The 23,616-nt window shown below is 41.7% G+C and overlaps 1 protein-coding gene across 2 annotated transcripts in view; it reads left to right on the forward strand.

The window, feature by feature from the left end:
- Nucleotides 1-21,781: 21,781 nt before the first annotated feature.
- The window catches only part of TRPC3 (transient receptor potential cation channel subfamily C member 3), a 40,618-nt gene continuing 38,783 nt past the window's right edge, over nt 21,782-23,616 (forward strand). For both annotated transcript variants that reach the window (XM_082758513.1, XM_082758514.1), the window contains exon 1: nt 21,782-22,338. In XM_082758513.1, coding sequence (XP_082614639.1) covers nt 22,094-22,338 — 245 coding nt within the window. In that variant the 5' untranslated portion in view covers nt 21,782-22,093. The remainder of the gene's footprint in view (nt 22,339-23,616) is intronic.

The following is a 23,616-nucleotide window of genomic DNA, read 5'->3' on the forward strand; positions in this document are numbered from 1 at the left end:
AAGGTTTAATGCACAGCATACAAATGCTTGCTGGCCTGGCAATGAAATTCAGTGACTGTCATTTATGCTCCTGCTCCAAAGTGTCTGTGTAGGACCTGCACTACTCCATGACCGTGGACTGCATGGGAGAAACTTGCACAAGGATGGCCAAAGAAGCTGTACAGCGAAAGCTATACATCATTCCTCCCTTCTGAAGAGCATAGGGCTCTCTGCTCCAGTTTGCCTCCTTCATTGTTCTCAAAGGCATCTTAGAGAAGAGGGAACATTTGTTCTGTGTCTTTCTGAAAAATGAGCAATCCTTTCTATTAACTGTTTAGTACTTACCAGATAAGTACTTATCTGTAAGATACCAGACAGTGTGTTTTGAGACAGCTACTCTCAACTTTTGCATCTGGGCATGTGAAGGACAGTAATGGTGGTTCCGAGCACAAGCATCTTCAAGATAAAAACAATTGCTTGTGCAGTGTCTTGAGATTATGTTTGCAGGATCCAAAGTAATACAGTTCCCTGATCTCTGAGGTAAGACTGCTTTGGAAAAACACAATACTTTGAGTTGTTTTGTTAATAGCATCCAAGCACGCAGGTGGGATGTAGCTCTCCTCCTACAAAGCAAAAATACACGAATGATTAATAAAGGGTCTAGAATTCAGGGGATTATTCTGCCTGTGACTTAAGCCTGAGAAGGATCATTATCACCAGCCAGCAGAGGATCTAAAAATAACCCATGGAGCTGAGTTTAAAGCATTAGTTTAGCCTTTCAGTAAAATTCAGTGCATTCTGTTAGTGTGGTTAGAGGCAAATATTATCTTAAAGCAACTTATTGTTTTCTTCACAGCAGCAAGGAAATAAGCATTTCTTATTATCGGGATGACTGACATTATTTCAGCCCATCCCTAAGACTTGTGGCAGAACAGGAAGAAAGAACAAGGCAAAGCTGCAATTCCCCAGCAAGAATTTTTTCTCAGAAATGTGAAGGAGTGGATGCGTTAATTCTTGAAAAACCTGACTAAAAGTTCCGGAAATCGATTCACACTGGTGAATTGATTCACGGGCAGGTAGAGCAGAAGCAGCAGTACTGCTGAGACCTGCCAGCAAGTTTCCAAGCTGCCTGGAGGTAGTACTGGGAGAAGATCTCATGCTCCAAGTCACTCAGCTACTGCCCCAGGGTTGCTAACAGAGCTGTAGGGTAGGACAGGACTGTGATCTTCGTGAAGTGGGTAGTTGCCCGCAGAGAACTAACTAAGCTAACTACCAGCTAGTTTTGAACAGGGGATTCAACCATTAGGTGGTAACAACTTCTTGTCACTGAAGTCTTCATCCAAACTGGAGCAGGTGACAGTTCTCATGCACCTCCACTTCTAGGTATCTGGCATTCGAGGCAGGCAGTCTCTTCTTCTACTCCAGATTCTGAATGAAAGTTTTTTTAATAAATGCTTCTTTTATATGCTTCTGTAAAGGGTACGCACATATTCTATTTGGCCAAGTATTTTGCATCTCCTTCAGCTAGTTGGTTAGCATATAATGTAAGTGCTTGTGAGCTTTATCAGATGGTAGAGTTACACTGTTAATCTCCATGCATTCAACCCCATGCCTGGTAATACAGGTCCTTACATTGTTAGTGAAAAATGTTTCCTGCCTGCCAATGAAAGAATACCATATTTCTCTTGCTAAAACAGTGATATTAGCCTCAAAAATTTGATAAATGCATATATGCATATGCTAGGGTAAAGCAGTCCAATACCAAGCTGCTAGGACTGCATTCATTTGAAAATAGTGCTTGAATAGACTAAATCTTCTGACTTAACAATTCAATCATTATTTACTTATTACTAATGGCTAAACAAATTGTTTCACTGTTCTTAAGAACACTTAAAATCTTTCTGTTTGTATTACTTGTCTAGAGATAGTGAGGCAGCCTGATACTTCCCTACTGCAAGCAAGATGTAAATGAAAAAAAACAAAACAAAACAAAAAACAGAGCTAAGGGAAGAGACTTAAAAACAGTTTTTAAGCGTAAAAAGCCATATCACTGTCCTTGGATAATAACAGTATAATAGTCCATTCAGTATGAATGTAATTATATATATACCAGCCTATTCAAATATGGGAAGGTGGATAAGAATGAGGCTGTGCCTGAGCCCTGGAGGACTGGGCCCAAGTCGGCGAGTGACCACCCTGCTGGTTTTGTGGTCACCCCTTAGTTTCTGGTTCACAATCCTTTCTGCTGCTCCCCAGTTATTACTTAATATTCGCTGGAGACAGCTCAGGAGAATAGGACTGGAGGAATTACAGACCAGTCAGTGGGACTCTGATAAAGGAACAAATTATAAAGCACTCACTCTCTATTCATCCAGAGGACAATAAGGGGATAAAATCAGCCAATGTGGACTCATCCAATACAGGTCAAGCCAGGCTCTTCTGCTTCCTACATGGAACACCTCATCTAATAGATAAGGGTTAACCTGTAAGCATGCTGTAACTTCACTTTAATTAAGACCAATGACACAGTCTTACATGTTTAGGTGAGTGTTGAAAGCTCACATTCAAAAGAGTTCCAAAGCTGGGTCTTGACCGTGTCAGACCTGGATGTGGGCTTATTTAATGTTTTAATTAACAACCTAAAAGCATAGGGAGTGCATTTATGTAACACTCTTTCCAAAGAAAAACTGAAGTTTCTCTATGTTTCAGAAGAAACGTAGCATGTAAATGAGATACTCCGTTGTACTCGGAACTTGACATGACCTAATTCAGAGCACAATACTTCCACATTTGAGTACCAATCTCAGTCTCAAAAAGGGTTAGGACAAATTGGACTGGTGAATGAGTGGTGAGAGGTTTAGAAAATAAGGGCTACAAAGGAGAGTTTAAAAAAAATAATATTTTTTTTTTCCCACAGGAAAGTGAAGATTTGGAGAAAGAAAGGCGACATCAGATGGATAAAAAGTAGTTGAAAGAGCATGGTGACCATCTGTTATTCTCTACGCCCTCAAGAATAGAGCAAGAATCAATCTACTTTCTTTATGGCAAGGGAAAAATCCATTTCAAATATTAAGATTAATTTTCTAATTGTGTTTCAGCATTTAGCAAAGAGATTATTTACAGAATGTATGGAATCTGTGTTATTGGACATGCCTAAGAACAGACTACACTTGATCCCAGAAAACGGAACTGACAGATTGGATTATACCTAGTACTACATTTCTAGGGTTTCTGAGACCTCTATTTAATGAATTAGACCTTAATTTAAATGTGGTATCTTGTATTGAGCCTTCTAGCAATGTAGTAATGTAGACCCACAGGTATCATCAGCTCCAGCTACAGTACATTATTACCTTAAAATGGTCATTGAACAGTTTTCTAGATAAGAAAGTTTAATGCATAATTGATAAATATCTTGCACTCTAGTGATGGATATATACTAACATGCATTTTCTGTAGTCTGACTGAGAAACTCTTATCACATTCGTAAACCTAGTTACCTCACTGCCTAAAAACACAGGAGAGAAAATACATTTTAAAAGTGGCCAGCACTAAGTGGAGTGAACTGCACACATTCAGTGTTTCATAATCTGAAGGACCAGTTGTATTTACTGTTATTGCAATTACAAGACAGAAACATATTCCCAGAAGTGTTCCCTGGAATAGAGCAGGGCCTGTTAATACAGCAGCAAGATGGCCAATCTGAATTCAGGGCAAAAGAAGTTGGGCAATGACCCAAATATATTTTTCCTGAGCTGTGAATTAGTGAACGAGAAATGAACATTTTGGTTGAGATCAGCTCTCACATGGAGTGCTTTATTTGCCTTATCCCCAGCCTGTCCTGATTTTAATTGTATGTCAGAGTTATTTTTTATCCTTGAAAATTAATGAAAATAATTTAATTTCTCATGCAGAGATAAAAACGTGTACATATTTTATAGCAACTAATATATATATATTTGCCAGTGATTTATTTAAAAGCTCATAAAATTAATGGTTTTGTTCTAATAAACAGCAAAGAACAAGACATAAAGCCCTTGAGACCCCATATTCCCTGACTGCACAGAACTGCACAGATGGCGGCAAGCCTCACATAAATTTCTGCAACCTGAAAGCTGTAGTAAACCTTAGGTTTCACTACAGTCTGGAAGATGGGAGAGGTTTGCAGGCATATCACAGAATCACAGAATCACAGAATTTCTAGGTTGGAAGAGACCTCAAGATCATCGAGTCCAACCTCTGACCTAACGCTAGCAGTCCCCACTAAACCATATCCCTAAGCTCTACATCTAAATGTCTTTTGAAGACTTCCAGGGATGGTGACTCCACCACTTCCCTGGGCAGCCTGTTCCAATGCCTCACAGCCCTCTCAGTAAAGAAGTTCTTCCTAACATCTAACCTAAAACTCCCCTGGCTCAACTTAGGCCCATTCCCCCTCGTCCTGTCACCAGGCACGTGGGAGAACAGACCAACCCCCACCTCGCTACAGCCTCCCTTGAGGTTCCTATAGAGAGCAATAAGGTCACCCCTGAGCCTCCTCTTCTCCAGGCTGAACAAGCCCAGCTCCCTCAGCCGCTCCTCGTAGGACTTGTTCTCCAGGCCCCTCACCAGCTTTGTCGCCCTTCTCTGCACCCGCTCAAGCACCTCGATGTCCTTCTTGTAGCGAGGGGCCCAAAACTGAACACAGTACTCGAGGTGCGGCCTCACCAGAGCTGAGTACAGGGGGACGATCACCTCCCTAGCCCTGCTGGTCACGCTGTTCCTGATACAAGCCAGGATGCCGTTGGCCTTCTTGGCCACCTGAGCACACTGCTGGCTCATATTCAGCTGACTATCCACCATCACTCCCAGGTCCTTCTCTGCCTGGCAGCTCTCCAACCATTCCTCTCCCAGTCTGTAGCTCTGCTTGGGGTTATTGCGCCCCAGGTGCAGGACCCAGCACTTGGCCTTGTTAAACTTCATGCAGTTGACCTCAGCCCATCGGTGCAGCCTATCCAGATCCTCCTGCAGAGCTTTCCTACCCTCAAGCAGATCGACACACGCACCTAACTTGGTGTCATCTGCAAACTTACTGAGGGTGCACTCAGTGTCCTCGTCCAGATCATCGATGAAGATATTAAAGAGGACCGGCCCCAGCACCGAGCCCTGGGGGACGCCACTAGTGACTGGCCTCCAACTGGACTTGGCGCCATTCACCACGACTCTTTGGGCCCGGCTATCCAGCCAGTCTCTAACCCAACAAAGCGTGCGCCAGTCCAAGCCAAGAGCAGCCAGTTTCTTGAGGAGAATGCTGTGGGAGACGGTGTCAAAAGCCTTGCTGAAGTCAAGGTAGACCACATCCACAGCCTATGCAGCATCAAGGAATGTAATTCTGCTTACCCACAAGCTCCAAAGAAAGAGATTCAAAATGCAGAAGGCATTAGGCCAGGCAATTTGAGAATCAACCTCTTCATGCAGCTAACTTGGCTTATTACCCACAATCATCTCTGTTATCCCACTTTGATCATCACAGTTTTCAGAAGTGACTCAAGTTTGTGCCCAATACTTTTTATTTTTTTTTTTCCTGTGGAGGGGATGATCTGGCCATAAACTTGTTATGAAATTAGATTTTGCTTAACATTTTGAGTAGTGGGTGCATTGTAGGAATTATTAATGTTCTTTAAACTTTTTGAAAATATAAAGTATTCTGCAAGCATTAAAAATCTGTTTGTATGGCAATCCAACCATTCCCAAGCTAATTCTTGCACAGCATTGAAAGGCCTATAAGGAAAACATTTTTAAGCAGCAAAAATTCAAATACACTCAGGTCTCCTTTTTGTACTTTGCTCACAGGCCTGCAAGTGCTTGCCTTCCTAAGCAATGCCCACTCCTCCTGTCCATGTCATTCCTTGCAAGCGAAGATCTTCGCCTGAGTGTGGTATTAGCGGAACAGAGGGAGCTAAATCCTGCCAGCTTTGAATAGGAAGGAGGAGCAGCTTTGTACTTGGGGCCTGGTAGGAAGTCAGAAAAAAGATGAAAAATTGAATCCAAAATGATCTCTTGCACAATAAATAGATAAAGAAAAGGAAAAAAAGTAAGGAGTTTAGTTCTTGAAATAAAAGTAAGAGAAAATCATCAGCAAACCCAGGTGTGATCCCTTTGCAGTCTCCATGTCCTAAAACAGGTGATTATGCAGGAATTAGCCTTGTGCAGATACAGATTTTAGTGGCTTTAAAGCAGATTTCATGCTCCAGACTTCTCCAGACAAGACTCAAATGTATCCCTTTAACACCTGAAATGAGAAAAAATCTTTTCTGCCACATACAATGGTCTGACAATTAAGCAAAGCTGTGTTTTGTTGTCCCTATAGATATAAACTGTTGTTTATTTCCGTACATAAACACTGAGGACAGAAGTACTTTATCAATTAAAAAATAGGATTTTGAAGCTAAACTCATTGGACTGTCTCTGCATGCTGTGACATTCAAATGAAAGATTTCTGGAAGTATAAGTCATTGCAAGTAGACCGTTGATACAGAAGGAAAGTACCTGGTGATTTTCTGGTTTTGCCACTTTCATGGCAAACAAAAGTAATATTTAGGGTGAGAAGAGACAATTACTAAAGATAAGTTACAACAACAAAAAAAACACATCTGCCTTTCAGTACGTCAGTACAGCTTAGATGTTGGGTTGGTGTTTTGTTTGCTTATTTTTTGTGTTTGTTTTTTGTGGGATTGTTTTGTTTTGTTTTGTTTTGAGGACCCTATAAAAGGAAGCTCTCAAAAGTATCTCTCTACTATTTGGATTTTAGAAGGAAAAGCTGACAGCTGCTGCCCTGTAAAAGCTTCAGCAACTAGATGACCTGAAGTTTCACATACAGACTTAGCAGTATTATACAAAGATCACTTCATACCACAGCCACTGCAGAAAAGCTTATGATGTTGGTATGCATTTTGTAGGGAACAGAATTGTTGCCATTGCATTTAGAGGAATATATTTCCAGTTCTCAAATGGTGATATGTAAAGTGATTTTTCTAACAGCAGTTGTTAAATCAGGGAAACATAAAGGCTCCATTTGTTGCCTTTCAGCTGGCTGCGAAACTCCCGTTTCTATCCTCATTCAACACCCTGGAATACCTGACAGCTACCGCCCTGAGTGAATGCTGGCAGAACGATTCTATCAGGGCAATTTTCTCCTGCCTGTCTAAATGCCATCCAGCTCCACTATCTCTGCATCTCTGAACAGCAACAGAATGGTAACTAGTAGTCTAGACTGCATTTTTAAAACGTTCAGAAGAGAGGGGAGGTGTTTGAGTATGATTTTATTTTGCAAACACACTGTATAATTTTATATTTGAAAGGAGCCACGTACTGAAACAACATCAACAACAAAACACTTCTGAGTGGTCTGATGAAAATTGCCACTTAAAGAGTATTCAAGCACTCTGGAGAGCTTATAAAATAGTATGACACCAGAATCTTCATGCAATTTCCAAACTGATCATTGGAACCTTGTTCTTGTTATCAGATTTAACTGGAAGTAGCCAACGCCTTCTTGAACTTTCACTATCAAAAAAGAACATTGCACATTCCATCCAGGGAACGTGATGCCGTACAACTTCCCCTTACATACAGCTGACAGATATCCTGCTCAGATGTAAATGTTGAACCAGACGCCACCAGCATTTTCCCGACATACCAGTCAGAAGATGGCTATCTCATATATTATTATTATTATTATTATTATTATTATTATTATTATTATTATTATTATTATTATTATTATTATTATTATTATTATTATTTTAATACATTAATTATATATTACAATACACATAATATAACTGTATTGTGATTATATATTCTATAATTATATATTTATATATTACAATTATATATTATTATATATTAAAATGATTTATGTTAATAATATTAATAATAAAAATATTATTATTGTTAATAGTAGTAATAATAATAATAGAACTAAGCTTGACCCTCCCCCCCCAAAAAAAAAGAACAAGAATTTCCATAACAAGTTCCTCCCCTTCCTAGCAAGGACATGTGATGCCAGCTCAGAGGCTGCCAGACAGAATTGTTCTTTTAAAACCTCTGCATAATTATATATGCATATAATATAAATATATATAAATATAAAATATAAAAATATATAAATATATATATGAATATAAATATAAAATATATATATATAAAAATATAAATATATTTTTAAAGAATATGAGAAAGAGAAAGGAGGATAGCATGGGGGGAAAAGGAAGTATCAAGACTAACATAAATGTTTGAGTTGCACTTCTTGTCATCTAAAAATAAATCATTTAGGAATAGATACCAAGTGTTTGGAAAGTGAGCTCTGGACCCAAATAATTCCCATAGTGTTTCAGTTCTGGCTTTAATTCTGTTGATGTTTCAAGATTTCAAAATATGATTTATTAGTAAAAAGGACCAGGGCACAATTGTAAATTGAGTGTTAACAGTTATATATTATAAGTAGTAGCTCTGTTATGATATCACATAAAATCCGCATTAAAATACAGCGATTTTGGCACTTCTTTATTTCATAAAATTCTAGAATTCTTCCATCTCCATTTTTTGCTAATGAAAAGTTATATTCTCTGTCACAGTAAGACAAAGATTGTAAGATTTACAATTCCTTTAAGAGCTTCCACTTAGTCACTACAATGCACCACCAAACTTCAGGGACCAAATGTAGGTGGCTAAATTGGAAAGCTCTTCTTAGATTCCCGAATGTGGACATCTAGAGTGAGCATTTGGAGGAGACTTTCTTTCTTCCGCTGATATATAAAGAAGCTAGGAAGACAGACTCTTAATTCCTTAAAGTGGATACCAGAAGCTAGACAGTGTAACAGTCTCCTTTGCTCCTCTTACTGCTCACTGCAGAATGTCCACCCAAGCTCCGAAGTAATTTAATAATTATGATGTAAGCGACTTGGAGGCAGATGGATCCTAAAGGCTTTTTGCATTTATTACTGTGATAGCTTTATAATTTGTGCTCTGAAAAAATGATGTGCAGGGATCAGCTGTACAGTGCTGCGTTACTGCATGGAGGTGCTGTAGTCACTAGACCACAACGATGGTGTTCAGCAGGGGACCAGCCATGGAAAATGAATTATTTGGGCAAAGGGTTAATATTCTGCAACAGCTTCCTAATAGAGGAGAGAGAAGTAGGTAAAACACCTAACTACTTTCAAGACAGCTCCCTGTAAATTTAGGGAGAGGATTTGGTCTCCCCAACTGGCAGGCAGGCAACCACACCAGATGCCCTGCTTTGTGCTTTCGCTAAGGGCACGGACCCGCCACAAAGAAGGCAGTGGAGAATGACACAATTCTGAGATGTGTACCTAATCCAGCCCTGCCTTCACCTGCAGAAACATTTATATGTTTGGTGTTTTTTTTTTATTTTATTATTATTATTATTTCTTAATGCTGGGTTAATTCTGAGAAGAGGTTTTATGGAAGTGAGCTAAGTAGGTTTGTGGCATTGTACTTCCTGAATGATAACAGAGACAAGTGATCACTGAATTGTGTCTCATTTTTTACAGGGCAATTTAGAAGAGCAGCCTCCTCGCCCGATCTTGTTCTAGCAAAGCAGGCTCAAAATGTGACTTAAGTAAAATAACTCACTGGCATCACTTTTCCCTTTAAGATTTCCAAAGAGTTCTTTTTCTTCTCATTCAGTCTCATTAATAAATTATTGTTATTCTGAGGTCATCTGTAAAGCAGACTGCAGCACTGAAACCACAAGGTTACACAGAATAAATATGCTTTAACACAAATCTCACAATTTAAATATATGGAAGTTCAGAAGGACATATACACTTACTTTTAATATCAAATTTGAGCTTGGAACAATGCCCTCCTCCCGTCACTTTTAATAGGAACATGGAATCTGCCACGCTACATTAAGCCAATGATCCATCAAGCCCCATATTCTCCACTCTGCTTGGCAAATGCAAGATGCTTCAAAGGAAGGCAAGGTGCCCATCGTGCACTTGGCCAATTTTTCAATTTGAGTAGACCATTGTGCAAAAGCCACTCCATTCTCCACGTCAAGTCCTTGTCTCATGTGGCTACAAATGTTAAAGTAATCAAGTGACATGAATGACCCGATGTACCATTTTAATAGTATTTAAGGTTACATTTATGCTCTGATCTGGTCTGTTTCTCTTGAACTGTCAAGTGGTTTTGTGTCCAAAGCTCCTCACATTCATTCTTTATACATCTCCACTTCCTACTACACCTCAATCCAGCAGCTAAGCAAATCAAGTGTATTCACAAGTCCTTACAAATTTACATCTACTAAAAAGTCGGCTATGATTTGTAAATAGCAATTAAGGGACATTTCTATTAGCTACTCGGCATTACAAACCATTATGCAGCAATCAGAGAGTTACAGAAGCGCCCCACTGAAGTTCCTTCATCTGAATTATATTCTAACGCTGGACATGAGTGTCTCTGTATTTCTGAGGTGAGAAAAGGCTCAGTACTTCACAGTTATCACCTGTGCTAGTAAATTGCTGGCTAAGGGACATGTTGTGCTGTGACCTACTAGAAAACACAAGATGTTTTTGTTATTTCTTTTGATTTTGCTTATTTCTCTATTTATCATTTTATAAACATATATTTTTTTTTTCCATTCTTGTTCTCTGCTGTTTACCTTCAGGATTTCATTTACTGTTTTAGGGCTTGGGACCTATTTTGCAATGTTTTCACTTTTCTTTTCCTCTCGCTGTCTTGGACTTTGGTTATAACTTAGGAATCGGGGTTTGTCAAGCCATCTCAGAGACACGTTGGTTAGGTCTACTCTCCTACAATAAGAGTATCTTATATTCTGGGCAACACACAGGTATCAGAAGGCCATTAGCAGTACTCTAGTGAGTGGCACATTTTCTATCTATATATAGATTATACGAAATACATGGAATCAATATAATTTATAATCTCTTCTGTTGTGCTCTGACTCCCTGCAATAGAGGAAAGTGGTCACTATGGCATGATCATGGTGTATGCATTTAAAAAGCAGAAGCAAAAATCTTTCAAGATTAACTACATAAAAAGATACAACAAATAGAAACAATAACAATTTTTTTTTCCCATTTAGGCTAATTGGGAGTATAGCTTCTATTGTTTAACACTGCTTGACAGAGTATCTGAGGGATCTGATAACTCTAAGGGAGACAAAAAATGTAGAGGAGACAAATGAAGAAAAGCTTTATACAATACATGGAGTGGCTGAGAACACAGAAGAGAACAATCACAGCTTTGACTGGAGGCCAGCTAAACAATACATCAAATGCAGCAAGGACTGATCAAAATGCCCAGGTAACATTTCCCTTAGCATCTCCCTTCCCCGTTTCCAACAAAACTCACTGCAATGCCAGGTATTTGCTGCCAGGGCTTTGCTGCTGAAGTGAGCTTCAAATGCCTGGGCTACTAATAGTTGTTACTCTGCTGTGTGGGGATGGCAGGGTAGGGGGGAAGAGGAAAGGCGGGCAAAGTAAAGGAATGTAAGGAGGAAACTTGGGTACGGGAAGCTTTTTTTGATTTTCTATGCAAAATTTCCCCCTTACTTTTCTCCTTTGAAGCTCCTGCAAAAATCAAAGACATGCTCGTGCCATTTATCTGGATATCATTTGTGGTTTTCACAAAACTGGATGCTGACTATTTAATTGGCTCAGCACAATCAGACAATGGGGAATGTAATAGGGCTACAGGGAGGCACTATTAAGGAAAGTGTCCAGAAGCCCTTTCATGATCTAATGAGCTGCGTAGTGATAACTGGGGAGGTGGTTCACGGGGAAAAAAGGAAGAAAATGCCCAGACACTGATCCTTTCTTCCCTCCGTTCCATCTCAGTATCTACTTCATTTCTGTGGTGATGTCATCTCTGAAGATGACCGAACCGAATATTGCCTTCTCCACAAAATTATTTCATTTTTTCCTGTGCACCTCACTGGTTTTGGAAAAGTCATTGTATCATCGTAGAACTTTGCTTGTGTTCCCAATTATTTCACCCTCCCCTTTTTAAAATGCATTGGTTTATAATTTGGGGTCGTTTTTATCTGATACAAGTATTTTCATTACAAAGCATCAAGAAGAAAAAGCTGGTAAGTCAAGAAACATTTCTATCACTCATACATGACTGAGACACCATTTCTGTCAGATGGTCATCCACTGATTTGCAGTCACTCCCTTCCATTTTTGAGTGTCACACAGAACGGGTAACACAACAGATTCACTCTTATTAGAAGGTTTTCTCAAATTATCCTGAATTATGTTCAGCACTGCCTGAATCTGAAAATAGACCGTTCCAAATGGACAAACCTAATAGCTGTTTTTAAGTGAAAGTGGTTTCACTATTAAGAAGTAAAAGGATTCCCCTTTGATGGCTTATGATATAATTTCGAAAATAGGAAGTGTGAGGCTCTTGAAATTATTGTATCGAATACTACAGGTTAGTTATTTTTTGAAGATTGCAGTTATAAAAGTGTTTTTATTAATCTCAGAATCTGATATAAGCCATATTTTTATTTCTACCAGTTTTTCAAATAATCCTGTATGTCCTTTTACATGGTATTTTTATACCCAGGATGTATATTTGCATGTGTGTTTTTAACAAGTCCTTGAAAAAGCCTTTGGATCTATTCCATGGCTTTCACATGATGCCCACATCAAAGTCCAAATTACCCAGATTCCCAGCTTTGCAAAGTTTCTGACTTGCCAGTCATATGTTTCTATCAACAACAGTTTCATCTCATAAAGAAACCATTTGTACCACTTTTTGCTTGTAGACTGATATAGATGCTCAAATTCCAATCTTTCAGTGCTTGCCTTTTGCTATTAAGAAGAAACTTTATTTGAGCTCTCCAGCAGTACCAAAAGCAGTCCCCTTTAGTTGAATTTAGAAGTCCTGGAGGGGGCCATTCCTAGACAAAGACTGCCTTGTTGCATTCAGTTCACACTCAACTGTTAGTGGGATGAAAAGTACTGAGGGAAGTGGAAATACCTCTGTTGTGGACATACAAATGTTTTCTACATAAAAGACATTTTCTTATGTCTGTCATGCTATTGCAAAATAGTTTGCATTCTACTGCTCTTTTGCTGAATAAGCATCTCTGGTTTCATTTTGAGTTTTAATGGGAACCGTAGTTACTATTTACTCCTAAAAACCAGGACATAAGGCTCCTAAAAACCAGGACATGTGCCTTTTAAAAATTAATGTGATCTGCAGGGGTCTCCTGAGATTTACTTTTTCTCCTTGATTTGTCTGAGGTACCAGTCTGGTTGAATTTGGCTGTGTTCTAAAATCCTGGGGAAAATTCTTCCATTTTTTTTCATGAGCTTGGGTTACTGTTTTTATAAAAGAAAAATAGGAAATTCAAACTCCATTGGAAGTGGCCGCAACATTTCCATTGAGCTGAACTCACCAAAAAGGTGACAACGTCCTTCCAGGTTTTCTTTCCTAAATAATTCCTGAAGTTTGAAAATGAAGTCCTGAGAATACTGGTAGGGGAAATGTGGCCTCCATCTCTCTGTGCCAGCACCTGGTCACACATGTGATGGGAAACACGGACTGTTGGAAGGCAGCAGCACTGAGGTTCTCTAACCCTTCTCCTACCTTTCCAACCATCTTCGTCCCCAAAATATCTATTAATTGAATAGGACATCTACCTGTTACTGACAGCAGTGGAGTTTTGCTAATTTTCATGGGAAAAGATATTGTATCGTCACTAGATTTTGGATAAGCTTCAGGGAATAATGTATAAGTACAGTCCTCCCTCTCTTTTCTCACACTTTCCCTGTTTGTTGCTTGGAAGACTGTTGCCAGCAAGTGAAGTCTGTTTGCACAGAAACCTGTTTCTTCATTTCTATTATTTTTTCTGTTATTGAGCATTTCTGAGTTCCTAGAAACTTTGGCATCTCCTCACTCCATTTTCTGAAAAGTGTCTTCTCTTACATACAAGGAGGGAAGCTGTAATTAAGGTACATATGGGATCTTATTTCATTTTATAGCACAGAACATGTACATGGGATCCCCAACCTTGTAGGACGCATGAATTTGGTGGGAGTTGAAGGTACTGTGTGCTACACAAGAGCAGACAGCTGGCAGCTGGTGGCTGCTTTTATCAGATGTGTATATAGCTTCATTGTCTCTCATATGGATTCTGATTACTTCCTATTCAACGTCTCAGAGCACATCTTACTTCTGAGATAAGTCGTGCCCTCTTCATAATAAGCTTATCACTAGCAGGCTTAAGACTAATCCACCAGTTGCCATCATCATCTCCTGGTCACTTGGGAGTGATGACATTCAGAGTGCTCTGTGCTTCCCCGTGCTCTGAGCAGCAAACCATTTCAAGAGTAAGAATTATCTGTGGGAGCTCGAAGCCTGATTTTTGCCACACCAGATACTTGAATATTTTCTCACTTAGCCACAAACGACTGCGGAGCTCTGCAGGAGGGTGTTTGCCCATTCACAGCACAGCTACGCTGCTTCACGAGATCTTCCTGCAGTCTACTCCCCTTGCAGTGAGCTGTCCGTTCCTCCAATGCAGAAACAAAGAGGCTCCGACGACCCACTGGGTTGCTGTTACTCACGTGGTTAGCAGCGGTGTGTTATCGCCTGTCTCGCAGCAGTGCATGGAAGGAAGGATTATATTTTCAATCAGCACACAGAACACTCTGCGCTGTGGTTTTTCCTTCTCTTCCAACAAGAGGAATCGAATGCTTTGAGGCACATCAAGTAGTTTGCACCATGTGGTATTCATCCAGGGGCTCTGATGTGATTTAAGAAAATTAGGCAGAAAACTATGACAGAATCAGGTAATCTTCCAACCCCAACCACCAGCCAGCCTGGGCAAAGGAGCTTTCAGTGGTGAAAACCGGGATGGAGGATTTTCTCCTTCTTATGCTTGTCACTCAGATTTGTCTTTTATAACAGTAAGCTGCTACTTAACTTTCTTTCTTTTAAGGTGTCACGAGAGTAAATGTGCTCAAAAATTAAAATAATTTTCAGTATCAATTAAAAAAACAACTTGTAAAATCCACTTGCTTCTGAATCTAAAACCCATTGTGAACTGTTTTAGTTTGTTACGTGGCCTGTTTGTTACATGCTATTATTTTTATGATGCCCCGCTTCTCCTATTCTCATCCCCACAGTGACTCAGATCCTGCTCCCCCAATTAGAGAAAGATTGAATTGTGTCCAAATACATTCAGACTTAATTACTCGCACTGGACAGAAATCATTGCTAATTTGCTAAAATAGGAGCTACTCTGCACTCCATACATCCACCGTGACGCTCAATCTCATTAGTTGTTTACAGAACGTGTCCTGCAAACCTGGAGGGCGAGGGAAGGAGTAAGCAGAAGGGACAGCCCTTGCTGGAGGTCCCTTGCTGAAATATGGCAAAACAAGGCAGTGGCCACAAGGTTTCCCCAGCTGATGCCCTGCATGAGGTTGAAGCAACCACTTCCCGAAGGCAAATGTCTGTCTTCTTTACTGGTACCACAGCACGCTGGAGGGCAAGGTCTGGAAGCCAGAGGTGGATAGCAGACACTGGCTCTGAACCCCATCTCTGCTGGGTTTCAGGTAGGGCTGAATGCCTGACCGTGGTCTGTGCCTGCAGAGTGCTTCCTTAGAGATGCACACAATAAATCAGTTGTTGTCAGAAGTGGTCCCTCCAGAGCAAGATAAAGTGGGAAACACGGTGCTACTGCTTCCCAAATGATGTCCCAAGGATTTCCATGAGACTTTGATTTGGGGCTGTCAGTCTAGCAACTCTCCTCAGAAATCTGTCTGAAAAACAGGGTGTGTTCAGTTGTGATTTTCCCAGTGAGCCTTCCCTACTCACACAAAACTCAGGGGTTTTACACTGAGCAGTGATGAAGCGGAACAAAACCCGAGTATGACAGAGCCACCGGGCTGTGTACGTGTGCCTCCCGATAACAGTCTTTCCTGAGCTTATCCCTGTAAAATGCATCATCCTAGCAAAACTCCTGAACTTTACAATTCCTGATTTAGCTTTCACGTGGGGAGCGGTCTCATGATGCCAATACCGACAAAATTCTATGGGATCACAGCTTGTGCCTTGCCAGACCTGACCCTTAATACCCGTATCTGGGGCTAATTTGAGGCATTCACTCAGTAATTCTCTTGTTCTATACTCAGCTTGATGACCTTGAAGAGAAAGGGATGCTAGTCCCACCCTGAGGGTCAGAACACATAATAAACTGAAACACCGAATACACACGTGATAAACTTTTCTCTGACAACTGGCAAGGGCGTAGCAGGATGCATTGTATTCACCCACCCATATTCGCGATGCTGTCAAAAAAAAACATGCAGTAGTTAAAGATGTTGTCCTGTGACAAAAATTTTACTTATCACTTGGTTGCCAGCATCCACTTAGCAACAGGGTAAGGTTCCTGTTTGCATTTGCAGGGAGTATTGAATGAGACAGGGGCAGAGAAACTAATACAAGGAAGAAAATCCAGCCTCATATAAAAATGATAAGTAAAGCAATTCTTACTGCACAGAAAAGTGTACCTTTTCCAAGTTTATAAGCTATATACAGTTTTTGGGGCAATGTACAGATAAGGGAATTGGTTCTGCAGTCCCTTTCCTAGTAGCACATTCATTAACTTCCAATTTCTACTAGAATAAGTGAAAGAGAGGAATAAAACTACTCATGTAGGTTCAGAATCCTGTGGATTTGTTCAGATGTGTGCAAAGACATTGGATATATTCAAAGTATCTGGCTTGCCTTAGAAAAATGGAAATAACAGGTGCAAACGTGTAAATGTACACACAGTTGCCACTTGTAAAAATTTATTTATGTAAAAATAAATTTATTTATGCAAAAAAAATTATTTATGTGAAAATAAATAAATAAACAAATAAGGATATTTGCACATTTTGTGCAGATAGACATTTTGCAGGCCTTAGGAAATGTAGCTAGTATCTGTCTAATGGTTTTATTGGCAGGAGACTTCAGTAGCCTTTTTAATATCATAAAGTAGACCACATAATACAACTGCAATACCCAGCTCTGAGAGCCTGGTTTCAAGTGGGTGATTTTACAGTATTTTATACCCCCCCCCCCCCCCCCCCCCCACACACACACACACTGCCTGGGCCTGAACGGCTGCACAGTGTGCATGAAAATACAGGCTCAAGCCTCAGGAATTTATCTTTTCATCTAATTTTAAAACCTTGAATCATAATATTAGCTCTGAGGCTGAGATGTGCTTACAGATCAGTGACATCACATCACTCTTTCTTTTTTCTTCATGCTGATTAACCTGTTTAGACTTTCATAGAAGTCCTTGGTGTAGGAGCTAAACGTCCTTGAAAACACTGGGTTCTTGGCAAGTAGGCGAATTCCCAGTATGAGGCAAAGAAGGCCAATTTTGCTTTCATTACACTGTTGCTATTCCCACCAACTTCCCAATTTTCATGAAAGTAGTACACACACACTTTAGAGAAGGGTTCTGTGTACTGCACGACCTGGATTCTATTTCTAGCATTACCGTGAGTGTCTTTTTGCCTCTCTTTACCCATCTCTTCAAGCAAATAAAGAAACACCGTTTTGTCTCTTGAGAGAAGATACTCTGACTTCTTTATAAAGCTGCAAAACAATCATTTGACATAATCGTATGGCATACAAGGTTATTCTGCAAGGGAAATTGTTACTAGAGGTTTCTTGCATATTGCTGACTCTTAAATCTAAATCACTTTGCTTCAACAAGAAGGTTTTAATGTCAACAATCCACGTTTCAACAAGCAGGGTAAATTTATCTTTGAATTAATGTTTTTTAAATGTACCTCGGAGAAAACTTCTGCCACGAGAAACCCCCTGAGCATATTCATTAAATGACCTTTTTTCCCCATTACCTGTCACAGCCCTACTGATTTGCATCTCCACTCAGCTAGGTGCTTCACAGACTTGAAAAGCATTACTGCTATGCTAGTTTAGGCTAAAATCTGAATGTATTTCCTGATATGTCTGGCTCATGAATGCCAGCTGTGATGCCTGTTACTGCATTTCAGATCTTTATGCCATTCATTTGCCTCTTTTAAAGAAACTGGAAAAAAAAATAATAAAAGAGAGGGAGAAAAGAGAGAAAGATAAATTTGGAACTCATGTTTTCAACAGTGTTTCAAGGAAATTTATTACTGTTGGTTCTTTAGACACCTTACTTCTATTTAGAAATGCTGTTTTTGATGACTCACTTCCAGCTGAAGAATACTACCAACAGAAATTTTTAAATCTGAATTGTATATTTTTCATAATGTTGAAAACAGAAAAATTCCAACAGGGAGTAGCTGATCCATGCAAACAAAACCCCATTCCAATCTGATTTCAACCTGTCTCGATCAAGCCACCCTGGTGAAAGGAACGAGGGCCTCTATTCCGGCCTCATTACAATTTGAACATGAAATACTTATGGATTAATACTATGGATTTAATGTCCCCAACAAACAAAAGCAAGAAGAATCATCTTGCAAACAGCACCTTTGATAATATTATATTGTATCTGTTGTGCTTCACTGTTTGCTGTAAATCTGTCAGGCTTTTCTATCAGTCTCTGTCCTTACAGTAGTATGCTTTTTTTTTCTTCACTCTGTCTAAGCAACTTCCAGGAAACGTTTTTCTAAATTAAAATGACATCACTTCAAAACCCTGTAAATTCAAGTCAGTGTTCACAAACTGCACAAGGCTGGCATTGACTGTACAGTCTTTAACCAGCTGAGCAACAGACGGCACAAGCCTTCCTGTGTTGGTCAGCCTGGTATTTCACTCACGTTTCATAGCTTGGTTGCACTGACATCTGATACTTTGATAACATCAAATATTTTGGGGAAGAATAATGATTTTGGAACATCAGGACTACTAACATTATTAACATTTTCAAAAATGTGTAAATGGCTCATGATCAAAAGTCCTTCTTCAAGAACATTTGGCCATGCCCTGAATTTTGAAGGTGCAGTTTCACTAGACAGGTTCCTTGCTTGTTCTGGTGTTTCAGAAATGTAGCTTAATGCATCTTCTTTGTCTGAATCTGGCACTTTGACACAGCAATCATTCTTAAATTCTTACCATCAGGTAAAGGCAGCAATGGCTGAAGTCTAATCAAAGATTCTTATATCCCTGTCCTGATACTGTGTTCTAGTAGCAGCCTGATCCTTCAAACTGGGGTAATTTTTCTGTATATAATTTTAATATGACTGAGGTTGTTTTCCTACACATTTCAGTTGGGAATACAAAATAATTCTAAGACTATAACCATACAAAGTGCATTTGAGATATATAATGCATTCTCTTCTTCCCATCCTGATTAGTTTTTTGGGTAGGATTTCCTTCAAATAAACAAAGAGAAAAAATTCTCCACCGTTATTGGGCAGGAGAGTTCACATGCAAGCAAGTTCTGGCCAAAATTGACCAGAAAGCAAGCAAAGCAGGAAGGGCAGGATGAAGAAGAGCACTTAATCTAAATGCACATTAGGAGCACTGCATTTTGGCTGGGCAGCTTTGGAACAGTATCATGAGAAAGATGATTTGGTCATTTTTTCTTGTATTATCCTTCTCCTTCAATATCAAGACAAAATGTTCCCCTCTATGAAAAACTGGACTGGCACTTCCCCTCTAACATGGGCATTGAGGAGAACACAGTGATGGTGGTGAGGTGGAGCAGATTTGTCAGAAGTCCATGTTGCTAGGGTATTACGCTGTAAAAAAGTTACCAGACTTTGGAAACAGTTCAGGGGAAAGTTCTGTGGGATGAATTATATACTGTAATACGTAGCATTGTAATTGCTTGGAGAGTTAGCAGCAATTTACCCCTCAAAAAGGAGGGATGCATCAAGAAGGCTGCTGCAAGGATCCCTTCCAAGTGCAGTATCTTAGTGGCTTGGATAATTGAATAGATAGTAGTCATTAACCTTCACTGTAGAAACAGCAAACCAATTTCTCTTTAGACAATACTCATATCATGAAAAATACAGTCTGTGGAACACCTAATACAAATTAGTGATATGAAGCACAACAGACAAAGCAGCAGTGTGACTTTCTTACAGCAAAGAACCAACATTAAATAACCCTTTTATCTGTTTCTGAAAAGAAAAGAAAATAAACTGTGATATGTGGGAACCTCACTTTGAGTATATGTTTGGGAAGCAAGAGCATTTTTCGTCTACTTTCAGCTCTACTTCTATATTTTGTTCTCAGGAGAAACTGTAGAGGCAATAGAAAGCACATTTGTGTATCCCACTGTGAAAACAGAAGAAAACAGAATACAATATGGGCACTATCCTTGTTGTAAGCCAAAGAGCCCCTGCCAGAACACAAAGCTTGATGCAAACAAACAGATTGTTGCATGCCTATGTTCTATAATATGTAAGACTTATTTGTGGTGTATAACTAGCCTAGACACCTAGACTGTCCTAGAGGAATAACCCCAAGTAGTTCAAAGTTACAGTAGCCGTATAATACATCAGTTCCACAGAAAGCAAAATTTCCTCTTTCCATACATACCATGCATGTCATTCCAGTGAAGCTAAATGGGCTTTTCATGAGACAAAAGACATAAAAACCCACCTCCATAAATAGTTTAAAATGCAAACTAATTACACTTACAAAAAAATCCAAAGCAGTTCTTTCCTCAAAGTTGTAGCAGACTAAATCATCTTAGTGAAAGTCATGGTTGTTTTTTCCTTTGCTTCATCAGTACAAATTTTCTATGTGTGGAAAACAATAAAGGCAAAAGCTTGGCTGATCCTGAAAAGCATACAGCATGAGGTAGTGAGCATTTTGTACTGTGTCTATTTAGTGCGGCTCAGCAGTGAGAAATCCATCTACGCAGTTGCATTTGGATTTAAAGTCCACTTTCTCTGAAGCAATTGGAAAACCTGCATGAATTTCAATTTCACCGGGATCTGAGTTTCTGAATACAGGTTCATGCAAATTCACGCTGACGGCCACAGAGTGCTTTGAGAAAGTTTAAAGCGAGAGAAAAATGTCACCTCAGCAGTATGCAGGTAAAGCAATGGCTGAATTGTATATGTAAATCAACACATGTAGTTTCTGTGTACCTACTCTTCTGCATAATCTGTGTATGAAAATACCCACAGCCTGCCTTGAATTTAATGGGGTTGCAGTTTTGTGGTATTTTCCCTACCGCATAATGCACTGAAAATCTTGCAGAGATGTAACATCTCTGCACATGTAATGTCTCTGTACAGCGGGAACCCTCACGACGGGTGTCTGTGGAGCACAATTAGCGCTGATCGCATGCAACAGGCGTCCTCACACCTCGCACCGCTGCCAGCTTTACACCACGTAGCCTCAGATCGGTCACTCGGACTACTTTTGGAAAGCTGGACTCTCACCAGCGCCAAGCCCGTCAGAAATCCGCTATTTTCACTAGAAAATCTTCCTTCCACTACCCCTCGCGCGGGGCAAGACTGTTTCTGAGAGGAGCGAGTTAGTTTTGGGGGGACTTTTTAGGGGCTGGGCACCGCTGTGGGGCGCGGGCCCCTGAGGCGCGGAGCACCGCAGCTGCCGCCACCTCAGGGCGCCTCACGGTGTTCCCGCTCGCCCCTGGCTGAGGGGCCCCGGGGGTCCCCCCCAGGCTGTGGCCGCCTTCCAGGGCTCCCCAGAGGCTCGCACCCAGCCTCTTAAAGCCAGGGGAGCCGCTCGACACCGGGCGGCTGCCGCCCCGCCCCGGGGCGGCCGCTGGGCGGGGGCGTTGCTGGTGGTGGCCGCAGGTGGCGGAGGCGGCCCCGGCCCCTCCTCGGCCGGTTGCCGGTGCCGCCGCCTCAGTAGCGATGGTGCCCTAGCGAGGGAGGATGCCAGGGGGAGGAGAGGGGCAGAGCCGCCGCCGCCGCCGGGAGCCCCGTCTGTCGCTCGCCTCCCCGCTCGCCGGCACGGAGGAGAGGGCAGAGGGGCGGCGGGGGGCTTGCGGGCAGGGTCTGTGCCCCTGCAGGTGCTGTGCCCGGCGCCGGGCAGGGCTTTCTGCCTCCGCCTCCTCCTCCTGCCGCCTTCCCCGGCGCTGCACGGCGAGCGGCAGCAGCAGCAGCAGCAGCAGGGGCCACCGACCATGTCCAGCAAGAGCCGGAAGAGCAAGGAGCAGGGGAGAGTGACCTTCCCCCCGCAGCACCAGCAGCAGGACGAGGAGGAGGAGGAGGAGGAGGAAGGGGCAGAGGAAGAGGAGCAGCAGCGCCGGCGCCGCGGCTGGAGAGGCGTCAACGGCGGGCTGGAGCCCCCTCCGCCACCTCAGCGCGCCGTCAAAACCCTCCGGGAGCCCTTCGGCTACTACCCGCCGCCGCCCTTCGCCAGCACCATGTAAGTGGGGCCGGGGGGCGGCTGAGCGGGGTGCCGGCAGCACGATGCCCCGGGGCAGCCCCGCTCAGCCCCGCCGAGCCCGGCACCGGCACCCGCACCCGCACCCCCGCGCCCCGGCCCCGCCGCGCCCCCTGGCGGCCATTTCGCGCCCCGCCCCTCACAGCGCGCTCCCCCGGCCCCTCTCGTCCTGAGGCGAGGGGCCCGGGTTAAAGCCGCAGCCAGGCGCTTCCTCGGGTTTGTCTGGCTGCTCGGGAGCCGTGTGGGGAAAGGGGGCTGTGAGCACGCTCGGTTTGCCTCGTGTCCGTGCGGTGGGTGTGTTACACAGCTCCTCCTGTGCTGGGAAAGCCAAATTTTTGTCTTGGCAAAGGTCTACACGGCCTCGCTCCCCTCCCAGTGCTGTCACATTGCTCTTGTGTCTTTTAAAATAACTCGGATAAAGATGAACACCTGACTCCTCACAAAAATCTAGGACGCCTGTGCTGGAAAACCTGTTTTTGAGATATGTTTTCTCCATCTACGTTTGATGTCTTAAAGAGTTTGAGCTCCTTGGTATTAAAGACGCAACCATATATATGAACAGCACCCACCACTAGGACTTGCTGCGAAAGGAATGAATTCAGTTTTACTAATAGGAACGTTAACTTCTTTTTCTCTGATTTACTGAATGTTGCCTGCCTATGGGTTCACTCGTTTTGTGACGCGCTGCAGTTTGGTTAGGCTCCCCTCTGAGGTTTTGGGTATTTTACACTTGCAGGACAGCATTTGATTCTTAATTAAATATCTTGATTAATAATTAACAAATGCTTTGGCTTGAGTTTTAAGATAACGTAGTCAGCATGTATAGAAAGAGCCTTAAATAAAATCACCCTAGAGATGACTGTGAAGTACAGGAATAATTAGAGTAGGGTTGAGAGTGTGCTAATCGCAATTAAAGTGGTTTCTGCCATGCCGGTGCAGAAATTCTGCACAAATGCCTTGTCCCCAGCAATCTAGACCTCACGCGAAGGAATCTTTCACCTGCGTATAGTTGCCTGGAAGTTAGTTGTGCTCAAGTTGTTTGTCTAAGCTCCCTCTGTAGTCGAAGGGATGAGAGGAAATGGCAGTGGGCACGCCAGCTGAGCCATTTTTCTTCTTTCTCGAGGTGCCTGTCTCTTCCCATTCACCATAATAGGAGCCTAGAAGATTAGTTCAGGCTTGGACACTCGATTTTTGTACAGCTGGAGCTGGGCAGACGAATTGTTAGCCTTCAGTCTTAACTTTCTGGATCTCTTTTTAGTT

Source organism: Aythya marila, assembly GCF_965140915.1.
Source record: "Aythya marila genome assembly, chromosome: 4".
Lineage (NCBI taxonomy): Eukaryota > Metazoa > Chordata > Aves > Anseriformes > Anatidae > Aythya > Aythya marila.